General features: G+C 46.6%; 1 protein-coding gene and 1 long non-coding RNA gene across 4 annotated transcripts in view; one reads left to right on the top strand and one right to left on the bottom strand.

The window, feature by feature from the left end:
* Positions 1-26,108, bottom strand: part of Slit3 (slit guidance ligand 3) — a 587,052-nt gene that overhangs the window by 31,030 nt on the left and 529,914 nt on the right. Inside the window, exons 23-28 of the mRNA NM_011412.3 lie at positions 25,659-25,730; positions 18,068-18,139; positions 16,129-16,292; positions 13,292-13,416; positions 7,307-7,404; positions 1,494-1,633 (exon numbers count right to left, since the gene is read on the bottom strand). Of these exons, the coding sequence (NP_035542.2) occupies positions 1,494-1,633; positions 7,307-7,404; positions 13,292-13,416; positions 16,129-16,292; positions 18,068-18,139; positions 25,659-25,730 (671 nt within the window). The remainder of the gene's footprint in view (positions 1-1,493; positions 1,634-7,306; positions 7,405-13,291; positions 13,417-16,128; positions 16,293-18,067; positions 18,140-25,658; positions 25,731-26,108) is intronic.
* Gm46278 lies at positions 861-26,008 on the top strand. Of its 3 annotated transcripts, none has more exons than XR_003949660.1 (3): positions 861-1,254; positions 2,250-2,350; positions 25,787-26,008. It is a non-coding gene; the product is annotated as a predicted gene, 46278 (long non-coding RNA). The 3 variants fall into 3 exon arrangements; XR_003949659.1 differs by lacking the exon at positions 25,787-26,008 and adding an exon at positions 5,334-5,684; XR_001780192.2 differs by lacking the exon at positions 25,787-26,008 and adding an exon at positions 5,334-5,684 and having other exon boundaries at positions 861-1,284.

The raw sequence follows: 26,108 nt of genomic DNA, 5'->3' as shown, positions 1-26,108 counted from the left end.
CACTGTGTTCTTGGGAGGTCTCCTTCTTTTCCTAGTCCCCTGCAGAAACTCGGGAATAGACAAGCGTCTGCTTGGGATGTGGATGTGTTTTGAGACAGAAACCATAAGCCTTCCCCTCTCAGGTGCAAACTGCAACATATCTGCACTATAGCCTGGTGACCTGCAGATAGCAGGCGGGGCCCCACGAGACACAGGGCACATCTCAGCTGTTCATGTAAATGCCCATCTATATGCTGGAAAGTTGTTAAAGTGTGGCAGTTTGAGCCTCTTTACCCTCTCCTTAGCCGCTGGCATTGTGGTTTGTGATTCTATTTTGACATTGAGCATATTCTTTTTGTTTGTTTGTTTGTTTTGTTTTATTTTATTTTCTGAGACAGGGTTTCTCTGTTTAACAGCAAAGTCTCTGAGGGGCAAAGGGAGTTTCTGCCCTTCCTCCTCTGCAGGCATGATGACTGCTTCCAGACACCATGTGTACTTCCCGCCTCCTGCTCCACTTCACAGAAGAGCTGGGCTCTCTGGACCATGGCAGGGAATCCCTAATAGAAGCATCGCATTTCTCCTTGCCTTAGGTTTGGATTTCCAAATGACGTTATGGATGGCTAGGTCTGTAACGTGAGGTGTTGTGGGGTGGGGGAAGAAGAGATCAAACACTTTGGGAATGAACACAAACAGCACTCCTCAAAGCAGGAATGTTCACAGCTCTACCCTGTCAGTTTGGTTCTCAGCTCCAAGAAGATGGTCATTACTGTATGCAGTGTTTCTCAAGCTTTTACACTTATTACTGTTTTTAATGGGTCGACCTTTCAAAGAGTTCATGGAGGTGCAGTCTGGGTCATGCCACTTCAGGTTGACTTCGTCACAAAGCAGGCTGCCTACATCACTTGGTGACATTTTGCTTCCCTAGCTAATGGTATATTTGACTATACTCAGGAGGGGTTGTGGATGTAGGTAACAGAGGCATTGGGCTTTGAAGAGATTCTTGAGGATTCCTTCCCATGGGATGGGAGCCTTCTGTATATTCACCAGTGGGGATCACTATGGTCTCCTACCACCCCAGACTTCTTTCCCTGATGCTCGTGTTTCTTGGCCTGACCTTTAAGCCTCTTATGAGAAGGAGCTGGGTCTTGTTCAGTTTTGCATCCCCAGTTCCTAGTAGAATGTCTGGAAGGCACATTTCCAGATCCAGACACCAAGAGTAAAAGCAGCTCTCTGCCCAGCCTCAAACATGTGGGGCTCCTAATGAAGGGGGTGGAGGTAAGCGCCACACAGAAAGATGAGAGCCTTGTGAGTACATTCTAAAGTGGGGAGGAATTAGAGGTTTCCTCGGGACAGGGTGAAGATGGAGGGGAGGGACAAGCAACACAGAGGGTATTGGGGAGTCCTCTCGGGTTCTTCCTCCTACCAGGATATCATAAGAAAATTGCATCCTTTCAATGCTTACCCTTGACCTCAAAAAACACCCCAAAATGGGGCTCGCCCCTCAATGTCCGTACCTGTGTAGTTCGGCGGGCACAGGCATGCGTAGTTGTTGATCCCATCCACACAGGTGGCACTGTTTTCACAGTCGTTATCCTCACAGTCATCTGGGTTGATCTCACATCGCTGTCCCTCAAAGCCCAGAGGGCAGGAGCAGCTTTAGGGGTGCGTGTGTAGAAGGGAGGGGTTCCAGGGTCAGGGAACAGGCAGAAAGGGGGGGGGGGTAGAAAACACAGTTTGTCAGGTCTCTCTTGTGGCTGGAGGTCTGAGACACATCGGCCACTGAGACCTTGGGGACCCAAGGAGGAAGACACTTAGGAACCTACAAGGTCATTTTGTCTAGCTACTGTCGCTCAACGTTCTCTACCTTGTCTGTTGCTTTGCACCAGCAAGGCCTCTACACTTCCCTCAAAGCTGGAAGTAGTTTTCCTGGACATGGCTTAAATCCCTGCAAGTGTATTTGACCCTCCCCCCCCCCCCCGTTTCAACCAACTCCTCTGTGGGGTAGATGGAGAGGGCCAGAAAAGCAGCCTCCTCCCCTGCAATAATATTTCATTCTAAGGCAGACTTTCTATTCTGAAGGGTAAACAGGGCATCTCTGTCAAGATATCTAGGCATCTTGGGAATGCATTCTGTGCTGGCACTTTCTAGATCTCTGACTTTGGGTAGTTATGAGATTTAATGAAGGTAAAAAAACAAGTGGAGGACACACAGCAATGGCAAGTCACCATAACCCCCACCATAACCATCTCCGCTATTGCTATCCCTGTCAGGTCCCGGCCTCCATCGTCTGAGCAGATGAAGTGGGAGGATCTCTCTCCGGCCAAGCCTGAGGACCCTTTGTGCGCTTATCTCAAAGGACATCCATCAGCAGGTGCGTTGCTTGCTTTTGTCTCCGCTGTGGTACCTCTGTTGGAGATTACCTCTCCCCACACTATCCCTGCCAGACCTTACTCATAGAAGTGGCTATGCAAGGTTAAAACACAGACAAGGCCTGGGCAGCATCGAAGCTAAGAGAAAGCCAATTTCATGGGCCCAGAACACTAATTTACCTGTTTACTTACAACTCAAAAATTCTATCACATTTTCTACAAAAGTCTACGGACTTCTGAGGTTGAGCTCATGTAGGGCAGAGAAAACATCGTCTTATTCCCCTTTCTCTTATGGACCCAGGACATCATGAAAAGGGCCAGTTCTTTATAGCTACACAGGGGCAGGTACTCAAAGACCTTAAACAATGGTGTTTAGTTTCCCTCCAAATCCAGTTCCTTGGGTTTTCTGGGGTCTTGGGATTGTCTGGCAGGGGTGATGGACACGATGGCTGGTCAACAGAGTGATGTTGCTAATGGCTGGAGAGAGGGTGGGGAGGATGTCAAAGTCCCCTCTGTCCTTATCAGGTTCCTTGAAGGGTTCTTAAGATGAAGCTTTTTAAATGGTGGATTGTGACCCCCTTATGGGATCCTGCAACTGAATGTAGGGATTGTGAAAATTCTGGCAACAGTCAAAGGTTTCTGAACACAGTCCAGCATTTAATTAAAAATCAAATGCATAATGGATCCCAGGTGTTTCTGGCCGTGCGCGCTAGTGCCACATCACAAGACTTCTCTGCAGCTTTGGTTCTGAGCATGCATGTACCCTTTGCTCCGTGCACGCTGTCACGCCACGGTGCAGAAACACCTTTGCACAGACTGGAGACGTTCGTATGTTTATGAATTTGTAGTATTTTTACTGCACACATGCAGTTTTCTACTGTTACAGAAACATAATGGTTTGAATATAGAACTGTGAATACTAATGAAGTTTTAAAACTAAAATAGTAAAGGCTACTCTTTAATATTTTCCTACCGTCGCTCCTCATCAGGTTGGTATATCTTTGGATTGCATTGTGTCAGAGTGTTTAATTTTTTAAGAATCGCTGTTTGACACTTTGGTTGTAGGACATAAAGAAATCAAGCTAGAATGGACTGAAAAGCTTTCTCTCTATTGACTAGATTTCAGAATGCCAGAGGGTTCTATGTAGGATACTGAGGGAGAAAAGTATTTTTAATGAGTTTACCCCGTGATGGGTGTTCCATGATATAATACTGATCTTCCAGTCAAGATGTGACACAGGTGTAAAAGCGACATGACTGTTATGTGTGTAACCAGTTTCTGATTGGAGCTGATGAATACTTCATGGGAGGAAATGCTTGCTGGACAATGCACACCTGGGCCAAAGCCCATGGCTCAGGAAGTTGTAGGCTCAAGGATAGAACTTAATACCGTTGTTTTGCTAAAGGGACACATTGTCAAATGGCTCTAAATATTTATGTTTATATCTGCAGATTAGGGCTACTATCAAAGTTGCTTGGTCAAGTGTGGAGTATAAGTGATAACTGAATATTTAGCCTCAAATGCGACATAATTTACACCAACTTTTCCAAGGCTCATCAAGGCTCATCAAGGAAGAGGATGTAGAAAAAAATATAAGAGCCGGAGGGTGGTAATGAGTGCTGTAAAACACTGTCTCTCTCCAATGACTTGGCTGTTCCACTCATGAATGCACAGCAGTTATGGTTACTTATACGAGACCTGCATAAGATCAGGCCAGTCAACATTCCAGCATGGGCAGGAGAGGGTACATTTCCAGTTGAGGAGCTATGCTTGACTGATGGCTGCTGGGGGGAGGGTAATTCTTCCGGGCTATGGCTGTTGGTAGGCTGCCCACGGTCTGGTGGATGGCCCCTTGCCCATGCGCATGTGTGTGGTACTAATTAGACCCGGTGGATTATTAAGGACAAAGGACATGAGGTTGGAAGGCAGATGTCTTGGTAGAGATCTGGGCAGAGTGGGAGGGGCTACTTGGGTTAGATATGGCCAAGATACACTGTATACACATGTAAAACTGTCAAGGAATAAATAATACCCTAAAAGTGTCACTGGAGCTGCGAGCTTGCGAGTCATTAAAAGTTGTTACATGAATTTTGGCTTGTGTTTAGGATAGAATTTCCAACAGTTTCTGAAATGGTCCTAAATATACTTCTGTCAGTTTGAACCACGTCTATGCAAAGTGCTGGTCTAAGAAATGGTGATTTTAAAATAAAAATATCTATCAATTCTAAAAAAAAAAACATTAAAGGGGCTCTGTGTCTTACAATACCAATTATTTAGCCAACATTTAATTAATCTAATTAGTATACAAATTTGTCTTTAATAAATAGTAATATATAAAAATGATAACATATATATACATATATATAAGAATTGTTTAAAAATAAACTTATGATTCTTTTTATGCTCTAGGTATAAAAGAATATGACTTCTTCAAATACTTTAAAATGTTAAAAAATATTCTATGTGTATGGATGTTTTACCTGTATGTATGTGTGTATATGTATCTATGTGTATCATGTAGTACCCACGGATACCTAAAGGTGTCAGATCACTGGAACTGAGTTACAGACAGCTGTGAGCTACCATAGAGTGAATCAAGTGTTGCCCTCTAGAAGAGTAGCCAGCATGCTTAACCACTGAGCCTTCTCTCTGGTCCTGACATTTTGTTATATATTTTCATAGCCTGGGCTGAATAAAAATAATCTGGGCAAAACAGGGTCATGAATGGAAATATTTTGAGAAGCCTGAGCCAGGGTGACTCCAGGGGCAGTGAGTTGGCAGTGAGGGCTTTCAACTCTCATCTTCCTTTCATTGTTCTCTTGTATGGTTAGCCCTGAAGCTTTTTATGTCTGTCTGTCTGTCTGTCTGTAAGCATATGTGTGTGTGTATGTATCCTATCTATCATCTATCTATCTATCTATCTATCCATCTGTCCACCTACCTACCTATTATCTAATTTCTACATTGGCTTGTCTGTTTTGCAGATAATTTTTGCAGAAATGCTCTGTGGCCTAGCTCCATCTCCAGCCTCGGCCTTTGCTCATTTGGTGCGCAGCAATGCTGCAGGATACAGAAGCATCTGAGTGGAGAAGGCAGGCGATGCTTCTGGAATCCTGACACTTTAGAGGTGGTGTGCGTTGGACTGTGGTCCCCTAAAAGGATAGGATGAAGTACTACTCCTCTGGACCTCAAATGTGACCTTATTTGGAAATGGAGCTGATGCAGCTATGATGGTTCACTGAAGTCATATGACGGCAGACCCCTAATTCAATATGGCATCCTCATAAGACAATGTTTCTCAACCTTCCTAATGCTGCGACCCTTTAACACAGTTCCTCAGGTTGTGGTGACCCCCCCCCCCAACCCTAAAGTAATTTTTGTTGCTACTTCATAACTGTAATTTTGCTACTGTTATGAACTAATATAAACATCTGGTATGTAGGATATCTGATCTGCAACTCCTGTGAAAGGTCAGCTGACACCAAAGGGGCTGCAACCCACAGGCTGAGAACCACTGTTGTTAGGCCAGCTATGGGGTGACAGACACAGCCCTGCTGCTCTGTGATGATGCAGCCTGGAGCTAGAATGATGCACTATAAGCCTTGGATTGCCTAAGACTTCTAGTAAAGCAGAATCCATGACTAGTCAGGGAGACTTGCTCCCTTGCACTGGGTCCTGCACACACCCCCGGTTTGGGGTCAGTCCTGAAGAACTATAGAGAGAATATTTCCACTGTTTTCAGCCTCCCTGTCTGGGAAGTTGGGAAGCCCTAAGGAACTGACTCATGATTGGAGAGGACACTATTCTTCGTAAGCCCCCTACTGTGTCTCTGCTTGCTGTAGTGTTATACTACAGCAAGGTGGCTCCTCCAGGGAGCACACACAGACATGCTATTCCCCTATATATCTCATAGTTAAGCTTCCAGTTCACATGAAAATCATCCAAGACAGAGGGGTGAAGCAGGCCCCTGACACACAATCACCGCCAGGGAAGCTCTGTTTCCTGCCTCAGGCTTGAGTGGGGCACAACACATATTTAGCCTTGGGAGTATAGTTCCTGGCTGGCTGTTCTTGATGAACAGGAGAAGCGGGTGGTTTGGCTGAATCTAGGCAGGAACAGGAACAGTGCCTGCGGTCCTCGTTTTAGGAGTCCTGGTTGGTTGGAGCTGGCTCAGTAGGGTGATGCATGGGCCAGCTGGGTTCTCTGGAGAGCTCTTACCCAGACCACACAGCAGCCCCTGGCTGGAGGGCTTTTGATAAGTTAATTATGTGCAGTTTGAGCTTTGATGTTGCCCAGAGCCTGTCTGGCACCAGGGTCTCATCTTTATTGTGAGGGGCTACTGCCCAATTGATGTGCTGTGGGAGACCAGTGATTGGCTTCTGATGGGGCCACAGCTGGAGAAAGTACACACCTGAAAGATGCTGGAAGACAGATGGGCCAGGATGTCTTACCGCTTAGTAAGGAGGGGCTAGAATATGGTTAGAAGATTCAGGGACCAGAGCCAGATATGTGACAGAGCCTGAGGTCTCAGTTTCCTCTCTGCTCAATGCACATAGGAACTCCCCTCCCCCCAATACAGGTGTGAGAAGGTTTAGGAGAGATGATGTAAGAGTAGCTCCCACCTGGCACGCAGAATGTGACAGCAGTAGCCCTCGTTATTATTTGTGACACAGAAAGGAGTGGTGGGATCGCCAGGTGGGCCAGTATCCCATTCTCTGACTCTAGCCAGCATCTGCAGCCTCCCATGGAGACCTGGCTCCGAGAGAGTGGAGGCTGGCACTTGGATTCAAATCCCTATACCAATGCTTTGTGACTCTGGGGAGAGAGTCCATCCTTTGACACCTCAGTGTCTTCTTGTATAGGGCAGGGATCTTCCTTCCCGCATTGATGTCACCCCCATAAGGAGGCTGACCCAGAAGCTCGCTAAGAAGAGGGTGGGACAGGGCTGGGCTATTACCTGAATCCATCTCTGAGGTTCTCACTGAGGTGGCAGGTGCCTCCGTGCTCACAGGGGTTCTGGACGCAGGTGTTGATGGGTACGGTGCAGTCCTTGCCCTGAGGAGCAGATGAGGGAGAAGTCTGGTAAGCGAGCCTTTTGGTGGCTGCTATGACCTTGGGGACCCCAGGGACTTCCCAACATCCTCTGGGACGAAGCTGAGATAAAGACAAAGGGAGTCATTGCCGGGTCACTCATTCCTCATGAGAAGAGGAGGTTGTGTTGAGAAGGCAGAGTTCAGGCTCCAGCATGAGCAGTTCCCCAGTTCACAGGCATCTCTGGCCTAAGCTGCCGGCATGGATACAGGCTGGGAGTCCATGTGAGTTTTCGATTCCAGCTCCCCCTCTTCTTGGCTGATAATGGGCGCCAGACCTTTAACCTCTGACAGGGTTGCCATGAGAATTACGTGGGAGCTTTCACAGAAGGAGGCACTGTGCATTATGTAACAGAATGTGTCAGCAGTAGCCCCCGCTATTATTTGGCACACTTGGCACATAGTAGGCATTCTATAAAAGCTAGCAGATGGTATTGCTATTTGTTTTATTGAGGTTTAAATATAGTCCATACCATGAGCAGGGGGAAGTAAGATATAACCTGTAGACCTGTGTTCTATAAAGGGACACCCCCCCACCTCCCACTTTCTCCTTGGCTGGTTGGTCTGTAGTATAGCTTTGCTGTATGCATTTGTTCTCAAGTTCCAAAGGTGAGTCCAAGGCCAGGCCAGACTAAGAACTGCAGTCGTTTGGAATGAGGCAGAGTTCCACTGGATCAGGCTCTTCTTCAGGGTATGAGCTGAGGAGGAGCCAGTGAGTGGCAGGTGGGGATGATTATGCCAGGTAGAAGGAACAAGGACAAAGGCTCTGAGTGGGTGACCTCAAGGCCCAGACTGTAGACACTAAACCTAACATCCCAGGGATCCTCTTGCCCCCATGGCTCCTGCTTCTCTCTTGGGACACAGACCCTATACTTGGGACATGGATCCTGTACTCTCTTGGGACATGCAAGCTGTACTTTGTAGGACCCAGTAGCACCAGGGCTGGGGAGGGGGTAGCTGCTGTATATAGTTTTGAGCCATGGGTTCAGTGACTTGAGTGCATGCCAGGCCAGGGTGATCATGGTAGCCTTCCCACTGCCACTGCCACCTGCTCACCATCTGCCTGAGAAGAGCCTGTCCCATCTTCTGTTGCTGCCAGTGTCTATGGCTGGGACAGTGACTATGCATGGGACTGGGGGTTCTTGGCTGTGTGCTTATTGCCAGCTGAGCCTGAGGCGTAGGGCCAGGATAGCCTCCACTGTGGGCCCAGAGGTATCCTCCCACTCTCTTGCCTGTAGGAGCCTCAGGCCCCTCTCCAGTAGCTGGAAGGCTGAGTCCCTGTCTGTCTGGTTCTTTATATGAGTCCATCCCCCACACAGAGGTTTCTGAGAGGGGAGAGTGAGAGGAAATGTGTGCTTTGAGGAGCTATCTGGCTCCCCCCCCCCCCCATGCCACAGTGACTCAGGGCCCGCTTTCTGAAAGCCGGTGTCTGGAATGGAAAGTGTAATAGGAATTCTCACTCACGGTATTGAGCACGTTCTCCAGGCTTCAAGCTAAGTGTTTTATATTCATGATCACATATAATGTTCCCAAGAACCCTGTGAGATTAGTACAATTGTCATTACACTCCCTTTTATCAGATAGGGAAGGCAGACTTGGAAAAGAAGGAAATAGGCCTGAGACTTCACAGCAGTTAGTGAAACAGGCGGCCAACAGATGAGCCCAGACGGCTGAGTACATATTCAGCACCAGGCACCTCTATGCTGGACCATTTGGTCTGCTCCTCTGAAAACCTGGGCTCTGGAGTGGAGTGGACTGGAGCTGAGTCTAGGCAGGCAGCTACATGCCGTAAGGAAATGACTGGTCCTTGTTGACCTTGTTTTTATGTCCCATGAAATAGGAGTGAGGTAGAGTATGACTAATCCAGGAATTCAAAGTACAATGACACATTTGGGTGCTGATACACCAGAAGTGGAAAAAAATTCTACCCTTGACTTCAGGTCATGGTCCAAATGAGGGTATAGTAAAAATGCCTTCAATGACAGCCTATGTATATATATAAACCAGGTTAATTTCATTATTAGATTTGGGTTCTGTTTCCTAGATATCTTTGAGTGTGACTGTGTGTGAGAGCATGTGTGTGAGAGAGTGTGTGTGAGTGTGTGTGTGTATGGTGTATGCCACAGTGCAATTGTGGAGGTTAGTGGATAACATTGTGGAGTTAGTCCTTTTATCCCTCCTTTACAATGTGGTGGTTTGAATACATTTGGCTCCCAGGTGTTTAAACGCTTGGCACATGGGAGTGACACTATTAGGAGGTGTGGCTTTACTGAAATAGGCATGGCCTTGTTGGAGGAAGTGTGTTACTGTGTAAGTGGACTTTGAGGCTTCCTATGCTCAGGTTCTGCCCAGTGAGGAAGAGACTCTCTTCCTAGTTGCCTGCATAGGGCAGTCTCCTCCTGGCTGCCTGCAGAGGGCAGTCCCCTCCTGGCTGCCTGCAGAGGGCAGTCCCCTCCTGGCTGCCTGCAGAGGGCAGTCCCCTCCTGGCGGCCTGCAGAGGGCAGTCTCCTCCTGGCAGCCTTTGGATCAAGATACAGAGATCTCAACTCCTCAAGCACCATGTCTACCTGCTTCCCGCCATGATGATAATGAACTGAACCTCTGAAACTGTAAGCCAGCCCCAACTAATGTCCTTTATAAGACTTGCCTTGGTTATAGTGTCTCTTGGCACCAACGGATATCCTAAGATCCATGGGTTCTGGATATCCAAGTTATGTCACTACATTTGTGTGGTAAGTGCCTTTGCCCATGGAGTTAACTCAGTGGCCCGTCTCTTACTGGGACCTGAGTCTTGACCACTTGTCTAGGCAGGCTGATCAACAAGCTCTAACCATATGACTGCCTCTGATGCCCAGTTCTGAGATGATAAGTTAGCATCATGATGCCTGGCTTTGTCATGGGTTCTGGGACCCACACTCAGGTCTTCAGCCCCAAGATAGTTTAGTATGCACATGCAAGTATTATAAGATCCAGAAACATCTGAAATCTGAGATGCTTCTGGTCTCAAGCATTTCATATAAGGGATGCTTAATCTCTATTTGCCCCAAGCGGAATGAATTACCATTGTAAATCACATTACTTTCAAGGTACCTCTTAGGCGATGCAGCCCCGTAAGAAAGTGGCAGTGATGACCATGACTAGGGTCTGAGGCAGGGCTGGGTATGCTAGATAGTTCAGGGATACATGCATGCATGATAGTGGTACTATAGAGATAATTATGAAGAGAAGAATAAGAGAACCTCAAAAAGGATCCAATGGGACCCCCACCCCACCCCCGCCAGCCCTGGCCTGTATACTCTGATGTTCTTGCAAAGTAACACTTGGCTTAGGCAGAATCCCCATTCCCATCCCTATACCAAGGGTGGTGTGGTATGTAGGATCTCATTTAGACCTTCCGGCTGAGCCCAGAGATCTAGGAGGTATTTCCACTGCTTGAAAACATGGTAATTGGGACTTCGGATGACGATTTCTGTCACTTACACATCCGTGAAAAGCAATCACCATTTCCAACGTGTGTCTAATTAGCCCAATTCAATTCTCTTCTGCTGCATTTTGTTCAAATCTACTCGAACCGGGATGTTCTTTTGTCCTCTTCCCTCTGTTCTCCATCCCACCCTATGTCCCCTCTCTGACAGAATCTGGGCTAGTGGCTTCCTTTAAACGAGCCTAGGAGCAGCTCCCTCACTGGAATCTCTGCGTCGTCAGATGGGGTGTGGGGCCACTCAGGGACCTTGTTATTCAAAGTGTGGTCCTTGGACTAGTAGCCTGGGCAGCCCCTGGGAGCTTGTTATATACACCATCTCAGGCCTGACCCCAGCTCTCAGAAATCAGAGCCGACATCTTAATAAGATTCCTGGGTGCATACAGGCTTGGGAAGTCCTTCTTGGAGGCACTGAACATGTGCGTGAAGCCCAGTGGTAGAGAAAAAAAATCAGGTATATTTTATTTTTTTAAAATTCCAGAATAGTGGCAAGATTGTTAGCCACGTGGCATGTTTGCTGACCCTGGCACTGGGGTAGGCGAAGGGCACATGCGATGCGTTTTTAGCCTTGTTACAGCTAGGCTGGAGGGCTCGAGAGTTTCCTTTTACAGGTGGAAGGGCAAGGTTTAGGGAGAGCCAGTCACTAGGGTAGACCAGGCTGGGTTCTGTTTTTAGCTTTGTGCTAAGGTTCGGTGCTTTGTAAGTGGTAGAGCGTGGGTAAGCCCTAGCATTTACAAATCTTAGTTGACCTTTCAAATGAGGATAAAGACTGATGTCTCTGGATGATTAAGCATGCTGAGATAATACAGTCCAATTACTTCATTCAAGCCTTGCAGAAGACCAACAGCAATGGCATCCTTAGACAACTCTGGTTTCCCAAGGCAGTGTAGCAACATATATGAAAATCCTTGACACTTGTGAACCGAGTTCCAAATAAAAAGCAGCAGTGTACCATAGGCTAATCTCACTCTCCAGTATGAGGGATGGAGCAGCTTGCAAGAGGGAAGGTAAAGATGGGGATGTGTCAGCTTATCACGTACTTCCCATACAGTGGGTCCTCTCCTAGGTATACTGCACACATCACTGACCACACATCAATTTCTCCCAACCTGTGGGATGTGTCCTGGTGTCGGGGATGAGAAGGCTGAGGTGAAGTCACTGGTCATGGACAACGCTGCAATCCACACATGCGTCTCTGTAATTCCAGAGCCTGAGACTCCTTCCCCTCCACTGAACACATATGCACAGGGCTCACTGGATCTGCAGTTGAGCAATCTCTGTGCTTGGACTCTAGGCTACACTTAAGGCTTAGGGACAGATGGTTTAAAAAGGAGTCCTTGGGCTTTCTTGTTCCAGGCCCATAGGTGGCACTCTGACACCATCTGCTAACAGCCAGACAGAAGCGCAGAAAGCCACCAGGTAGCTGTCCCCTGGAAACTGCCTTTCAAGCCTGTCACTGTCCAAGCCCAGTCCCTGAGGACGGATGCAGATGCTGTATCCCTGACACTCAGCCTGTGCATGTGGTGCACAAGATGGGCTACGGGATACCCTGGACTCTTGGCTTGTCCAGAGCATTCAGATCCCATGGATAAGCATTGAGTCGCACCTTGTGGACCCCAGTGAGTCACTGGCTATCTGGGAACCTCTTCAGGGTAAAGGACGTTGGCATTTGGCCTGTATAGCAATAGCCTTGAGTTTTAGTCTCAAATCTATGGAAGCCTGGTTTCTAGTCTTATAAAAGAGGCCTTCTTCATAGGTTTGCTAGGAGAAAGAGTGAGCCAGACACCAAGCATAGAGCCTGACTCAGTCTGCAGGGGGACAGTGTAACACTTGTGGATTGTGCGGGGGCGGGGGGGGGGGTAAAGGTTGTCTTGGAAGTAGCCTGGATTTCTGATAGAATGGATGGGAGAACCTGGTAGTCTCCATCTTTCTGTTGGGTTTGCCAACTATGTGGGTGGCCTTGGAAGCCCCAGATCATTGAGTCTTTGAGTCCCTAATCCCCTTATTCTCTGAAATAGCAGCCAGGATACTGGGTTCAAGGGCTGACTTTTCCCAGAGAGCATTTTGTAATTGCCTGGTTTGTAATCTCCCTGTGACTCACAAACAAAACAAAACAAACAAACAAACAAACCCCCACACAGGTAGCATTTCTATCTCAGCATCCCTGTTAAGATTCCATAGGCCCTGCCTGGTAGGCAATATGGAGGAGACTAGGGATGTTGTTGGCAAATGTCACTTGGCAGGGGTAGGTCACAGTGAATTGTAGTTATCCAGGCTACATTACACAGCATCAGCTGCACAGGGCCTCTCCCTGCAGCCAGGACAATGGAAGAGCCTGGGCACGAGTGGTGGGCGGAGCCTCCCACCTTACCTTGTAGCTGTAGGGGCAGGTGCAGCGGTACTGCTCCACGGGATCCTGACTGCAAGTGCCGTTGTTCTTGCACGGGCTAGAGAGGCAGGCGTTGCACTTGGCCACGATGTTAATGTCCACTGGCCCTGAGTAACAAAACCAGAGAGTGGGTGGCAGCTCTCTGAGCAGGGCACCTCCCCTCACTTCCCCTCTGCTCCGGCTCCCTCCCATGTCTGGGCCCAGAGGGCCGCTGGCTCTCTTGAGGCTGTACATCCTTCTGGAGAGAGTCCCATTAATTCAACGACTGTCCAGTGAGTAAGAATCACAGCGGGACATCATACAGAAGCACTCTGCAGTCAAATCAATTACTGTAATTAGCCTGATCCGATTTGGGTGCTAATCTGCAAACAGTGCACCATAATTAGAACCCTCCTGCGTATCTTCTATTCCAGGAAGTTCGCAGCACAGGCTCTGTGTCGACCTTCTCCTCCTTTGCCCCTGCCAAGCCATTTCCCATAGAATAGCCAAGGAGGGATGCCAAGGCACACACATGGAAGGGCCTTTCTTCAAGACCTTAGGGGTGATGATGTCATACAGAAAGATGCTGATGGGAGCTCTTTGCGTTTGTCATCCATGGAAATGATAACTGCATCTTTTTTTTTTTTTTGGTAAGGTCATGGTCCCCACATAGAGATTTGCATAAAGGGATTATGTCTACTGCTGTAGATAGCTTTGAGCATGAGTTATGGAGACATATAAAGCATACACACACACACACACACACACACACACACACACACACACACACACACACACACACATATATATATATATATATATATATATATATATATATATGCTCTATTTAATATCAGAACTTTAACTAGCTTGGAGCTAACAGTCTTCAACCTGTAGATGGGTTGAGAGTCACTCTGATGAATGACCGTTTGTAGGTAGATGAACAGATTGGCCCCAGGGAGCTCTGAAACCAATAGGTCCAACTTGGGCTCACATCAGAATGAGAGCAACCACCTGCCCGTGCTTGCCTCTGACTGAGGGGTTCCTGGGACACAGAGATTTCTCTTGACACACAAGGACAAGTCAGAACCAGTCTAAATCCTATGCCTAGACTGTAACTCTAGATCCAGAGATTGCTGGACCCAGAACCAATGTTATTTTTCAAGCACTGCGAATCCAAGCCAACTTTATATGTGAGGCAGTTCTACCCAGTTTCAACCCCTGCCCTTGAGTAGGGATTTTTAAACTTCTGCAGGTGATTCCTGTCGAGATTGAGCACCACTATTTCAGGGCTATTTGAGTCCCTCTAGTATCAGATCAGATGTCTCAGAAGCAGGAAGTAGAAAGTTAAAATTAGCTTTAAATCAATGGAATGTTTTCTGCTTTCAGCAGCCACATGGGACACTCTGCGCAGTTTGAAAGGGAAAATAAAAACTGAACATTGAGATTCTCAGAGATGAGCAAAGGGCACTAACAGACGAATGCTCAATGCAGATTCAAGATAGATTCTGAAATTACATTCAGGATGCTTCAAAATTAAGGGCAGATAAAATAGAGGTGATACTCTGCCTATAAAGTAAGACAAAGGAACCTGGTTCTCTAAGAAAAAGACACTCAGGGGGCACCGATGAGAGCCGGAGCCCATTACCAGCCATTTTAGAAATCGATTCTGCAAACTGTTTGAAGACAACGTATTTATAGGGTATCATTGGAGACTCTGACTCTTATCTAAGGATACAATGTTAAACAGAGAAACATCTTCATGCATTCACTGTAAGAGGGAAAATGGAAACACTGGAGATTTTTCACCCAAGAAATAGTTAAGTAGGCTGTGATGGAAGACAGCAGGGCTGTGAGGGTCAGAAGCTCATGTTCTAGAGGTAGGGAGAGTCGGGGTCCTATTGTTGTGTTCTTATGAATTAGTTTGGGATACAGATGTGGCTCAGTGGGAGAGCAAGGTTCTGGGTTTGACCCTCAACCCAAGTGAGGAGAGACTGTTCAACCTCTTTAAGGCTTAGCTGCTCTAAATATTTAACAGGAGGGCATTATAGACATCTACCCATAAAAATGTTGGAGAGTTAATCTGACACAAAAAATTAAATAATATGTTAATATGTTAAATAAGTAATATGTTAATATGTTAAATAAAACGATGAATAAAAACACATCTAACATAGACCCTGTCATATAAACACTTAGGAGTGGATAGTTATAATGAGCCAGTAAAAATAATATGTACAGTGACAAGGTGGCTCAGTGGGTAAAGGTCTACAAAGACTGAGGACCTGAGTTCAGTTCCTGGAGTCCACATGGTGGAAGGACAAAACTATTTCCCACAAGTCGTCTCCTGACCTCCATATATACACTGTACTGGGTATGTGTTTGCACATATGAACACAAGAGAGAGAGAAAATTATTAAAAATTATGTAAAAATTATTAAAAGTCATGTATATAAGAATCTTGAGGCAGTACAATGTGAATGCTAATATTCCTGGGTTAGGAAAGTAGGCTAGAGATGTTCTCATCTATAGACAACATATGGAGAAGGAGCCAGCAAGTACAGTCAGCCCTCTATATTCATGGATCTCTCACAAGCAGATTCCACATCTGAATATTCAGCCAACCACAGACCATAAATATCTGGAACAAAACTGTACCCTTATTAATCATGTACTGGTCATTAGTCCCTAAACAACACAATATAACAACTTTGTATATGGCATTTACAGCGCATCATAAGTAGAGATAAAATATACAGTATATCTATGTTATATGCATGAGATAAGCTGTGCTTTTTGCAAGCCACATGTGCTTAGATGTGAAGGCAGGCAACACCTACCTTTGCACTGGAACCGGTGAGTGGGGGTGGTGAGCAGGAGTCTGTCTGCCATGGACTCGGGGCTGCTGCATCTGGCAATGCCAGGCTCCTTGTATCCAGCCTTTACCCACTCTGATAACCAACGCAGACTGCAGTCACAGTGGAGAGGGTTGGTTCCCAGGGCCCTGGAAGGCAGAAGAGGAAGTTAGGCCCTGCCTGGCCTGGCCTGGCCTGGCCTGGCCCACAGGCTCCTCCCCATCTGTGGCTCTCTGAAAACTCAAGGTTTTAAAACTAAATTAGAGGAGTCTAGTGTGCAGGCTAGAAGATACATCTCCACTAAGAAAAAAAAAATCAAAGTTTCCAGAGTCTATTTCCAATTCAGTAGATGTTCCATTGCGCCTAAGTGACTGCTCTAGACAGAGTGATGTCTGTGCCCTTCAGCAATGGCAGCCACTTCTGAGGCTTTGTTCTTGATGCTCTGGAACATTCTGTCCTGGACTCTCCTATAGTCCTGGCTCTCCAAGGGACACATTCCAGACCTCTGGCCACCTCCTCATGTGACTCTCAAGCAAAGGGTCTGTTAGAAGATTTGTTCTCAAAGAGTTGTTCCAGGACCCCTATTCAGGAAGCAGCTTCAAGTCGGGGAGATTGAAGATATGGGGGTGAGCCATAGCTCACCCCAAACTTCTCCAAAGTGATTGGGAAGAAAACAGTACAATTCATTTTTTAAAATATCCTATTATCTACTATTTCTACTTTTGGTGTACAGAATGCATACATGTCAGTACTGTAGCCTGTGTATACAACATGAAAATAATTAAAATGTATACAGAGGAGGAATACAGTCTTACCATCTTACCAACAGAGGTGGGTGCCTGGGCACTGTCTGAGTGCTAGCTATGGACACTGTCTGAGAGTGCTAGCTATGGACACAGGGCTGGCCTGGGAGTCAGGGGACTGAGCTCTAGGTAAAGTCTCACGGCTTGATGAGAGGCTATCGTTCATGCTCTCAAGTTCCGTGAGTGGAATAAGAAAGGAATACAGCATGGCTGATAATATGCCCACCGGAGTCAAGGCAAACACGTAGCTGCCTACCTGTGGGCTGTGCAGCCTCAGGAAAAATACTTTAACTTTCCTGAGTCTGAATTTCATCATATATAAGAGAATAAAGCACCTTAATTCCGTAAAAAAAAATATAAGAGATAATTCATCAAAAGTGTTTAGGGTAGCCAGGTGGTGGTGGCGCACACCTTTAATCCCAGCACTTGGGAGGCAGAAGGAGGAGGATTTCTGAGTTCGAGGCCAGCCTGGTCTACAGAGTGAGTTCCAGGACAGCCAGGGCTACACAGAGAAACCCTGCCTCGAAAAACCAAAAAAAAAAAAAAAAAAAAAAAAAAAAAAAAAAAAAAAAAAAAGTGTTTAGGGTATAGAAAGGGTCCAAACACTATGTCACTATGTGACAGGTCAGATGTCTTTGAAGGCTTCTGAAACAAAACCTTTGTGAACAGTTTGAATACAGTATTTCAAAACAAAGCCCCTTTCATTTTCTGAATCTCAGGTTTCCTGTTTGCAAGTCTAACCAACTATGGGTCAAAAATAATTTTTCAAAGTTTTACATGTAGTGAATACATATAAACCTGGACAATTTTGGGGTCCTTATTCCACACTCAAAATAATATAACCATTATGTACAAAGAATTTACAGTCGTACTAGGTATCTTAAGTACTCCAGAGACTATGTCAAGCACACAGGAGAATGTGTGGTGTTGGACACATATGCCATCTCACTGTACATAAGTGACTTGAGCATTTGTGGGTTACTGGGGCTCCTGGAGCTAGTTCCCTGTGCATACGGATGGCCAAATGCCTAACACGAGGACAGAATATACACAAAGTGATGACTGTCACCATTACCATGTTCTGTTTTGAGCCAATGTACCTTAAGGAAGAGGCTACTTACAGGTGGGAAAGGGATGTCAGATCATTGAAGGAGCCTTCAGGAACACTGGAAATGTCATTTCCATGGAGGGTCCTGGGGCAGAAGGCACAGGTTAGCATGTGACCCCAGTGAGCCACCATACTCACCCAGCCCAGCCACCCTTCTGTGGTTCCCAGGGCCACAGCTCATGATATCAGTTGCTGCTGCCATTGTTGAGAGGCACGGACATTTCTCTGTCTAGAGCAGCAGCAGGGGTGGAGGGAATGAGGGCTTGGCATGGAAGAGGATGGACTTTCAAACTCTATGAACCTGGGGGAGACTCAGGCAGGGATGAGCTGCTTTTCTGGACCTCAGTTCCCACCTCTGACTAATGGAACCATCAGAGTTCCAGATGTTCTGTGCTTGATCAACTGTGGCTAACACTATCTGTTCAGTGTTCTGATAGTGGCTAATCCATCTCTCCTGGAGCCAGGCTGCTTGCTTTCAGACTCTGTCTCTGCCACTTACCATCTGTTATGGCCTTGGGCAAAGTGGCTTATTCTCTCTTGAGCCTCAGTTTCTGATTGTCAAAGGAGAATGACCAATGGTCAGATTGTGACGTACATGTTTTAGACTATGCAGAAAGAATGGAGTGTTTTCTAAGTGCTAACTGGTGGATGACAGGGAAAATGGGGAGGCAGGGATACAGGAGAGAGGAGATGGTGGGAAGATCAATCAAAACTAAAAATGTGGGAATGGGTGGGTAGGGATGTGGGGGGGAGGGTATGGGGGACTGTTGGGATAGCATTGGAAATGTAATTGAGGAAAATACGTAATAAAAAATATTAAAAATTAAAAAAAACTAAAAATGTATGAAAATGTCATAAGGAAACCTCATATTTACTTACTTAAAAAAATAAAGAGTCTGAATGGAGGCACCATGTGTGGGAGGTACTATTGGCTCTAGAAGCCACAGGTTACTAAGTGAACATCCCAGTGTTTGGTGGCCCAAGGACCCCAAACAACACAGGTATCTGCCCATGAGAATTAGGTGAGAAGCCTTTATTGCTGGAGATGCCACATGCTCTGGGCTCTGGGCTCTGGGCTCTGGGCTCAGGGCTCAAGGGCATAGACAAGGCAAGCTGGAACTGAGCTGGAAGCCCTCCCCCCAGTGACTAGCTCTCATAGTGACAGACAGTGCTATTCTGGCTGCTATCGGGGAGATCACTGTTCACTTTATGTTTCAGAGAACTGACTGGTCAGGCATCATGTCCCCACTGGCAAAACAGTAACAAATCAGTTGTGTGTGTGTGTGTGTGTGTGTGTGTGTGTGTGTGTGTGTGTGTGTGTGTGTATGTGGGCGGGGGGCGGAGGAGGGGTAACTGACCAGGTTCTGCTTAGAACTAAGGCTTGATCCACATTGGAATTCAAGTCTGGTGATAGAAATCTGGCCAAAACCCCATGGCAGGAGACATCACGGGGGAATCTACTATTGTGGTAGTCTTTGGTTGGTTTTTATAAGTGGACATGGCGTCCAAGTGCCTTGGAGATAACCACACTTATAGTTTAGCTTAGTGTCGCTGTGACAACTGGCCAGAGAAGCTTCTTTGTAATACCCAGTGGTAACTGTGGTGACATAACTACCAGAGTGCTGAGAGGAAGTGGCCATTGAGTACTCAGACACAAACGGACTTCTGTATGACCCCTTCTATGGCTTGGGTGAAATCTGTGAGAGCGCAGAAAATTCATAAGAACTGGAGGAAGCAGGGGAGGTGGTTAACTTCCGGACAGGATCCAGCTGATGTACTCTTGGCTTCAAAGCACCAATGATTCCTTGTATAAGATCTGAACAAGACTGACTGGACCTGTCAAGTTTCTGTCTAGATGGGCAGGGAGGGAATTGGGCGGGGAGCTCCATCCTTGAGGATTTATATGCCAACAGTTAGGAAGGAAGGCCTCTGGAGACTCCATCCATCCCTCCATGATGATCTATAGGCTTCTGGGAGACGGAGAAACCTTTTCTACAGTGGTATAGCCACTGGCAAAGTACTCCTGCTCATGTTTTAAAAAAAAAAACAAAAAACCAAAACCAAAACCAAAACCAAAACCAAAAACTCCTCAGCTTCAGGGGCTGGAGGGATAGCTCAGTAGTTAGGAGCACTGACTTTTCTTCCAGAGAAACCAGGTTTGAATCCCAGCACCACAGGGTGCTCACAACTGGCCATAACTCACACGTGTGGTACACAGGCATATAGGCAGGCAAAACACAATACATATTAAAGGAAAAGAATAAAAGTTTAAAAGTATTAAAAAAAAACCCCACATCTATGTTCCCTTCACCAAGGAACTACTGGTCATCTGCTCCTGTCAGGAGTAAGTCACTGTATCACATGAACAACTAAAGTACCATGAAATTAGAAGTTGGTGGGGAAGAAGAAGGTGACCAGTTGAGTGGTAAGCAGACAAGAAGAAAATGGGGTGTGAATATGATTACAACATATGATGTACATGATTGGAAATGTCACAATGAAACTCACTGCTCTGTGTGTGTGTGTGTGTGTGTGTGTGATTAGTATCTGCTAATAAGGGAGTAAAACTTCACATTTCATAGTCCCACCTATATCATCTGTATCTGGGGTGAGACCTGAAGGTTACAGTTCATGGGGAAAGGGCTAGGGGTTTCTCCTATTGCTTTCGGTAAGGACTCAATTTCCCTTCTCCTGTGAAATACTCAGGGCCTTGTACACGCAGAACCACAGTCTAGACCAGAGATTCTCAACCTGTGGGTCTCGACCCCTTTGGCAACCCTCTATCTCCAAAAAATATTTACATTATGATTGAAAACAGTAGCAAAGACAATTTTATGGTTGGGGGTCACCACAACATGAGGAGCTGTACTAAAGGGTCACAGCATTAGGAAGGTTGAGAACCAATGATCTAGAATTTTCTTTCCTCCTCAGACAGTCCTCCATGGTCATCCTGGTGCCAATGCATTCTGGGTGTGATTTGCCAGGTGCAAGCTGTCCTTGTGACTTGGGGACACCCAGGACAGCTGGAAGGAATGGTCCTCCAGGCAGTGCTCATCCCTTCCCAGTGTGCTTAGCGACATCACTCTCCCTGCTTCACACTGGCCCCAGCCTGCTATTGACGAGGGTGCCTTCACTGCTGCCTGCTGTTTGGCAGATCCATGGTAGGGCAGTTGGGAAGGAGGCTGTCCACCCCCTCAGGGTCATGAAGCTCTAATAGAAAAACACTGAGGGACCCAACAACAGCTTTGGCTGTGATATCTTCCAGTCTTGCTCCCAGTTGCTATGCACTGAGCTGCTGAGGTCTTCAGGAGACCAATGGGCTATGATTTACAAGAACAACTGAGATGCAGTCTACACACTGGAGCAGCCCTCCCCATCCTAAATGATTCCAGGTGCCCCTGTGTGGGGTTGGGGAGTGACATTTAGGACCACACACATACACACAAGGCATGTGACTCTGTGTGGGGCAGAGATCCCAAAGAGTGTGCAGATCCCCAAAGAAGGACAAGAATGCCCACAAGAATGTTCTTCCTAGCTATTTTACATGGAAAGCAAAGTAGAAAAAATATATTTTTTCCTCACAGAATTTTTTGTACCAGGGCTCCTGACCACCCTGTATTGCTGAGATGAGTACTCACCAATACACACACATACACACACACACACACACACACACACACACGCGCACGCACGCACATACACACACACACACACACACACACACACACACACACACACACACACACACACGAGAGGGGGGGAGGATAGACAGAGAGAGTGACAGAGATACAGAGACCAGAAGCAGAGAAACAGAGACAGACACGTATATACATACATACATACATACATACATACATACATACATACATACATATAGACAGACACACAGAGAGAAAGACAAAAACAGAGAGCGAGACAGAGAGAAAGAGACAGAGACAGAGACAGAAAAAGACACAGGCACATACAGAGACAGAGAGACAGAGACATACATATATGCATACACACATACATATACACACAGATAGACAGACAGAAAGACAGATAGAGGCAGAAAAAGACATAGGCACTCAGACAGAGAGAGTCAGATACACATGGTCAGCCACATAGACAGACATATATAGGTAAACACACACACACACACACACACACACACAGAGGGGGGAGAGGGAAAGGGAGAGGGAGAGGGAGAGGGAGAGGGAGAGGGAGAGGGAGAGGGAGAGGGAGAGGGAGAGGGAGAGGGAGAGACTGAGACAGAGAGGCAGACAAAGATAGGGAGACAGACACACACACACACAGAGTTAGAGAGAAATATACATATATGTGCACACCCCCCCCCACACACATACACAGAGGCAGACAGAGATACATGTACAACACACACACACACACACACACACACACACACACACACACACACACCCCGCACCCCACCTCCATGTCTCTTATTATCTTTCTATAGCCTTTTTGGACCTTATCTGTGGCTAAACCTTCATACTTATCCTCCTCTTTGTGCCAAACAGCATCATTTATGGGACTCTCATTATTTTTGAAGATTTTACTAACATAATGAAATCCTTCAGAAACTCGAGGAGAATATACAAATGCTCCAATGTCATTATAGCTAATACAATTCCTGGTTGAAAACAAACTTACCGGGGCCAGGGAGGTGGCTCAATGGGCAAGGCACTCACATACCTGAGTCCAGATACCCAGAACCCACTTAGAACCAGCAGTAGCACTATCTGTCATCCCTCCTGTCCTATACAAGATGGGACGCAGAGACAAGAAAATCCCCGGAAGGGAAGCTCAAGGGCCTGCTAGCCTGTGACCACAGCCATGAACAGGAGGAGCATCTACCTCATGTTGGTAACCAACACCCAACGTGTCCTCTGGCCTCTCCATGCTGCAGTCCATATGCACCCACGGTAATACACATAAATCAACACAACCCCACCTTTTGCTCAACTCCCTAAATTGTCACTATGTAGCAGTCTCCATCCTTTCTTACTTGTTACGGAGCTGATAGTATTGGAAACCTTGTTCCCTTTAGTCTCTGTTCATAGGTGTCAATGTTTACAAGATATAATTAAGTTTCCTTTCCCACACAATCGCTAAATAGTCAGCCCTTTCCCACGCCGCTTCTAGTTTTCATCTTTATCTCTTTTAATAACTGCACTTCATTGACTTGCTGTGTCATAATCTCTTTATACATCTCCCCATTGGTGTCCCAGTAGGTAATATTTAAAATTTAGGTTAAAAATAACAATGCAACAAAGACCCAGATTTATAGAGCCTTTCCCTCATCTTGGGTTTTTCTGCAGTGTAAATTCCTACATGTGCAATTACAAGAAGAAAGGATACAAATATCATAAAAATGTAGCCCATAAACGTTGTTATTTTTCCTGAATTGGTCCTTATGCAGAAAATGGTTGCTCCCCACTGAGGTGCTTGGTTGGAGTGAGAGAGAGGCTTTAAGATTGGTTTTATCCCTAAGACCCACTGATTCTAGAATGATCATGCTAAAGCCTGCTGACTCTTAACTCAAGAAGCAAGCACCCTGGTGCTGAATGCAGGCAGGTATTCAGAGACCCCATGATGGTAGTGGAGCTGGGGTAGGACACACAGGGGTGGGGGGAGCCCCTGGCAGGCTGTAAATACTCCTGGGAAACAGACAGATGGACAGGGAAAACCTATTTCTCTCTTTCAGATTCGTTGAATTATCCCCAACAGAGTGACTCCAAGTCTTGAACCTAAGCACAGAGATTCAATTAAAACTGGCAGTTCTGTCTCCTGCCATCCAACCTATCCCTAGAAGCATCAGACTGAACGGATGGCAGATTGGGAGTTGGGGAGGACAGAGGCTAGCAGGCAGTGTAGGGGGGAGCTGGTCTGGCTTTGGGCTGGCTGGTTGCGATCTTTCCACCACTGCATTCATTTGGAAACAAGGAAATGGTTTCACTGATGTTTCCATCCCCAAAGTCCCCGGAGAAAGTGGATAACAGGTAAGTGACAGTAACAGATTGCACACTGTCAGCTCAGGCACTTCTTTGCCCCCGGAGAATTGATTTTTAATAACAGTGCAGATGACATGTGGCGGGAGCTGTAGCTGACATGGGTGTTTTGCAGGTCTTAATAAATCACATCAGCCCAGGGCCTCTAGAGTTGGACCTGGTTGCTGGGTGCTGTTTGTTGATGGCTTTGAGGCAGGAGGCCAGACTCAGCTACCTCATGACTAGTAGATTTGGCTAGTTATTTCATCAGCCAGGTCTCAGTTTTCCCCATCTCTAAAATGGGCATCATCCTCTCAAGTTCACAGTATTTTTGTAAAGGATCAGGAGAAGGAATGGCCAGGCCCCCCTTTCAAATACGGGGGTTACTCTTATAATATTGATGGGCTGGAAATAAATGGGTGCAAGGGTTAAGAGCGGGGTGACATCTCTATCAGGAGGAGATCCCTCAAGGGCAGGTGACAGTCAGAGGAATAAGCCGTGACATCTTTCTTTATCAATAAAACAGTGCAAGGCAGAAAGGGACACGAGTCAGACAAGAGTTGGAGCTGCATAGCGTCCTCTTGCTCGAGCTCCCGTTGAGGCCCGGATAACAGATCAGTATTTACTCCACACTGGCAGTAGCCAGAGCTGTGCCATGTGCTTTAGACACAGCATCTCATTTAACTGGGAAGGCAATTAGCACCATCATCTGATTTTTGTGGTTGAAAAGACAGGGAGGCTGGGGCAGAGCTGTGCTTGGGAATCAGGAGGGCTCTGCGGCCCCTCTAGCCTTTGTGTGCAGCTCATCTCTGTGTGTGCATGAGTGTGGAGGCTACAGAGTATACAACGCTGACTGCAAACTAGCAGGAAGAGTGCAGGTATGGCCCAGGCTCTAGATTTCCCAAGAGAATGTGTAAATCAGGGTCTGTCGGGGATACTTCAATGCTGGCAACGTATTAAAGCTTCAATTTTTGTTTTTTTGTTTTTGTTTTCTTTTTGACACAGGATCTTGTTAAGTAGTCCAGGCTAGACTCAAAGTCACTAACTAGTCTAGCCTGGGTTTGAGCTCATTCTTCCTGCCTCAGCCTCCTAAGGGCTGGAATTACACATGTGTGTCAATCATATCCAGCTCTAAAAGTTTTGGTTTTTGAACAAGAATGTTGTAAGTCAATCTTTTGAGCTTGGATGGCTTGTGGGCTTCCAGCTTGTGATCTCAGGTCTTTGAAGAGGGTGTTTACCCTTCTGAAGTCAGAGCGAGCACCCGTGAGCAGCCTGCTCATCACAGAGCCCTACTGTGTGCTCACGAGGAAGGAGAAGGACTGGTCAGCATACCCTAGTACCCTAATCATGGGGTGGGGTGGAGGGTGGCCTATCTGATACACAACCAAGTGCAGACCTGAGGGGCGAGCGCTTAGCTAAAGGCTCCCGAGTGGCTGAACCTCAGGAATGCCTCACTCGGAGCACATCCCCATTACCCCACTGAGTAGATAAGGGTGGCTGGGTGGCAATGAACGGGCTGTGCCCAAAGGACAGTGGGAAGGGGAATCGAGAGCTCTGTGTACCTCATGTTATTACCCAGTACTATCTAAGCTGACCCCAGGCCCAGTGACTCACAGCACTCGGAGGGATCTTAGCCCGTTGAAGGCATGGACAGGGATGCATCTCAGCCGGTTGTAGCTCAGGATCCTGTGGAAAGGAGAAATGTGAGGCTGATGACTGCCCCTGTTCTTGTTCTTCCACAGTGGACCCGTCAACGCAAATGTTTCCTTCAACTTCTCTGACTTAATATATCGACAAAGGTACCGCAATACAGAGAGAAGAGAAACCTCCTGCTACTCCATGAAGCTCCTAAACTTGCCTCCTCCCCCACCCCCACGTTCCACAGCAGACTGGCTCTCTAATCAGCTTTCCTACCACCTCCCTCCACTGTCAAATGGTGTGTGCTTACAACGTGCGGAGCTAATGGGAAATAAATGGGTCTGAGCAAAATATAATTGTGTAGGAAACCCTCCACTGGGAAAGAACACGCACGGATCCCAGAAGGCATTCCAAAGACAGCCTTCT

Source organism: Mus musculus, chromosome 11, assembly GCF_000001635.26.
Source record: "Mus musculus strain C57BL/6J chromosome 11, GRCm38.p6 C57BL/6J".
Classification (NCBI taxonomy): Eukaryota; Metazoa; Chordata; class Mammalia; order Rodentia; family Muridae; genus Mus; species Mus musculus.
Note: the sequence above shows the minus strand (reverse complement) of the source record. Positions and strands in the feature narration are given on the sequence as shown.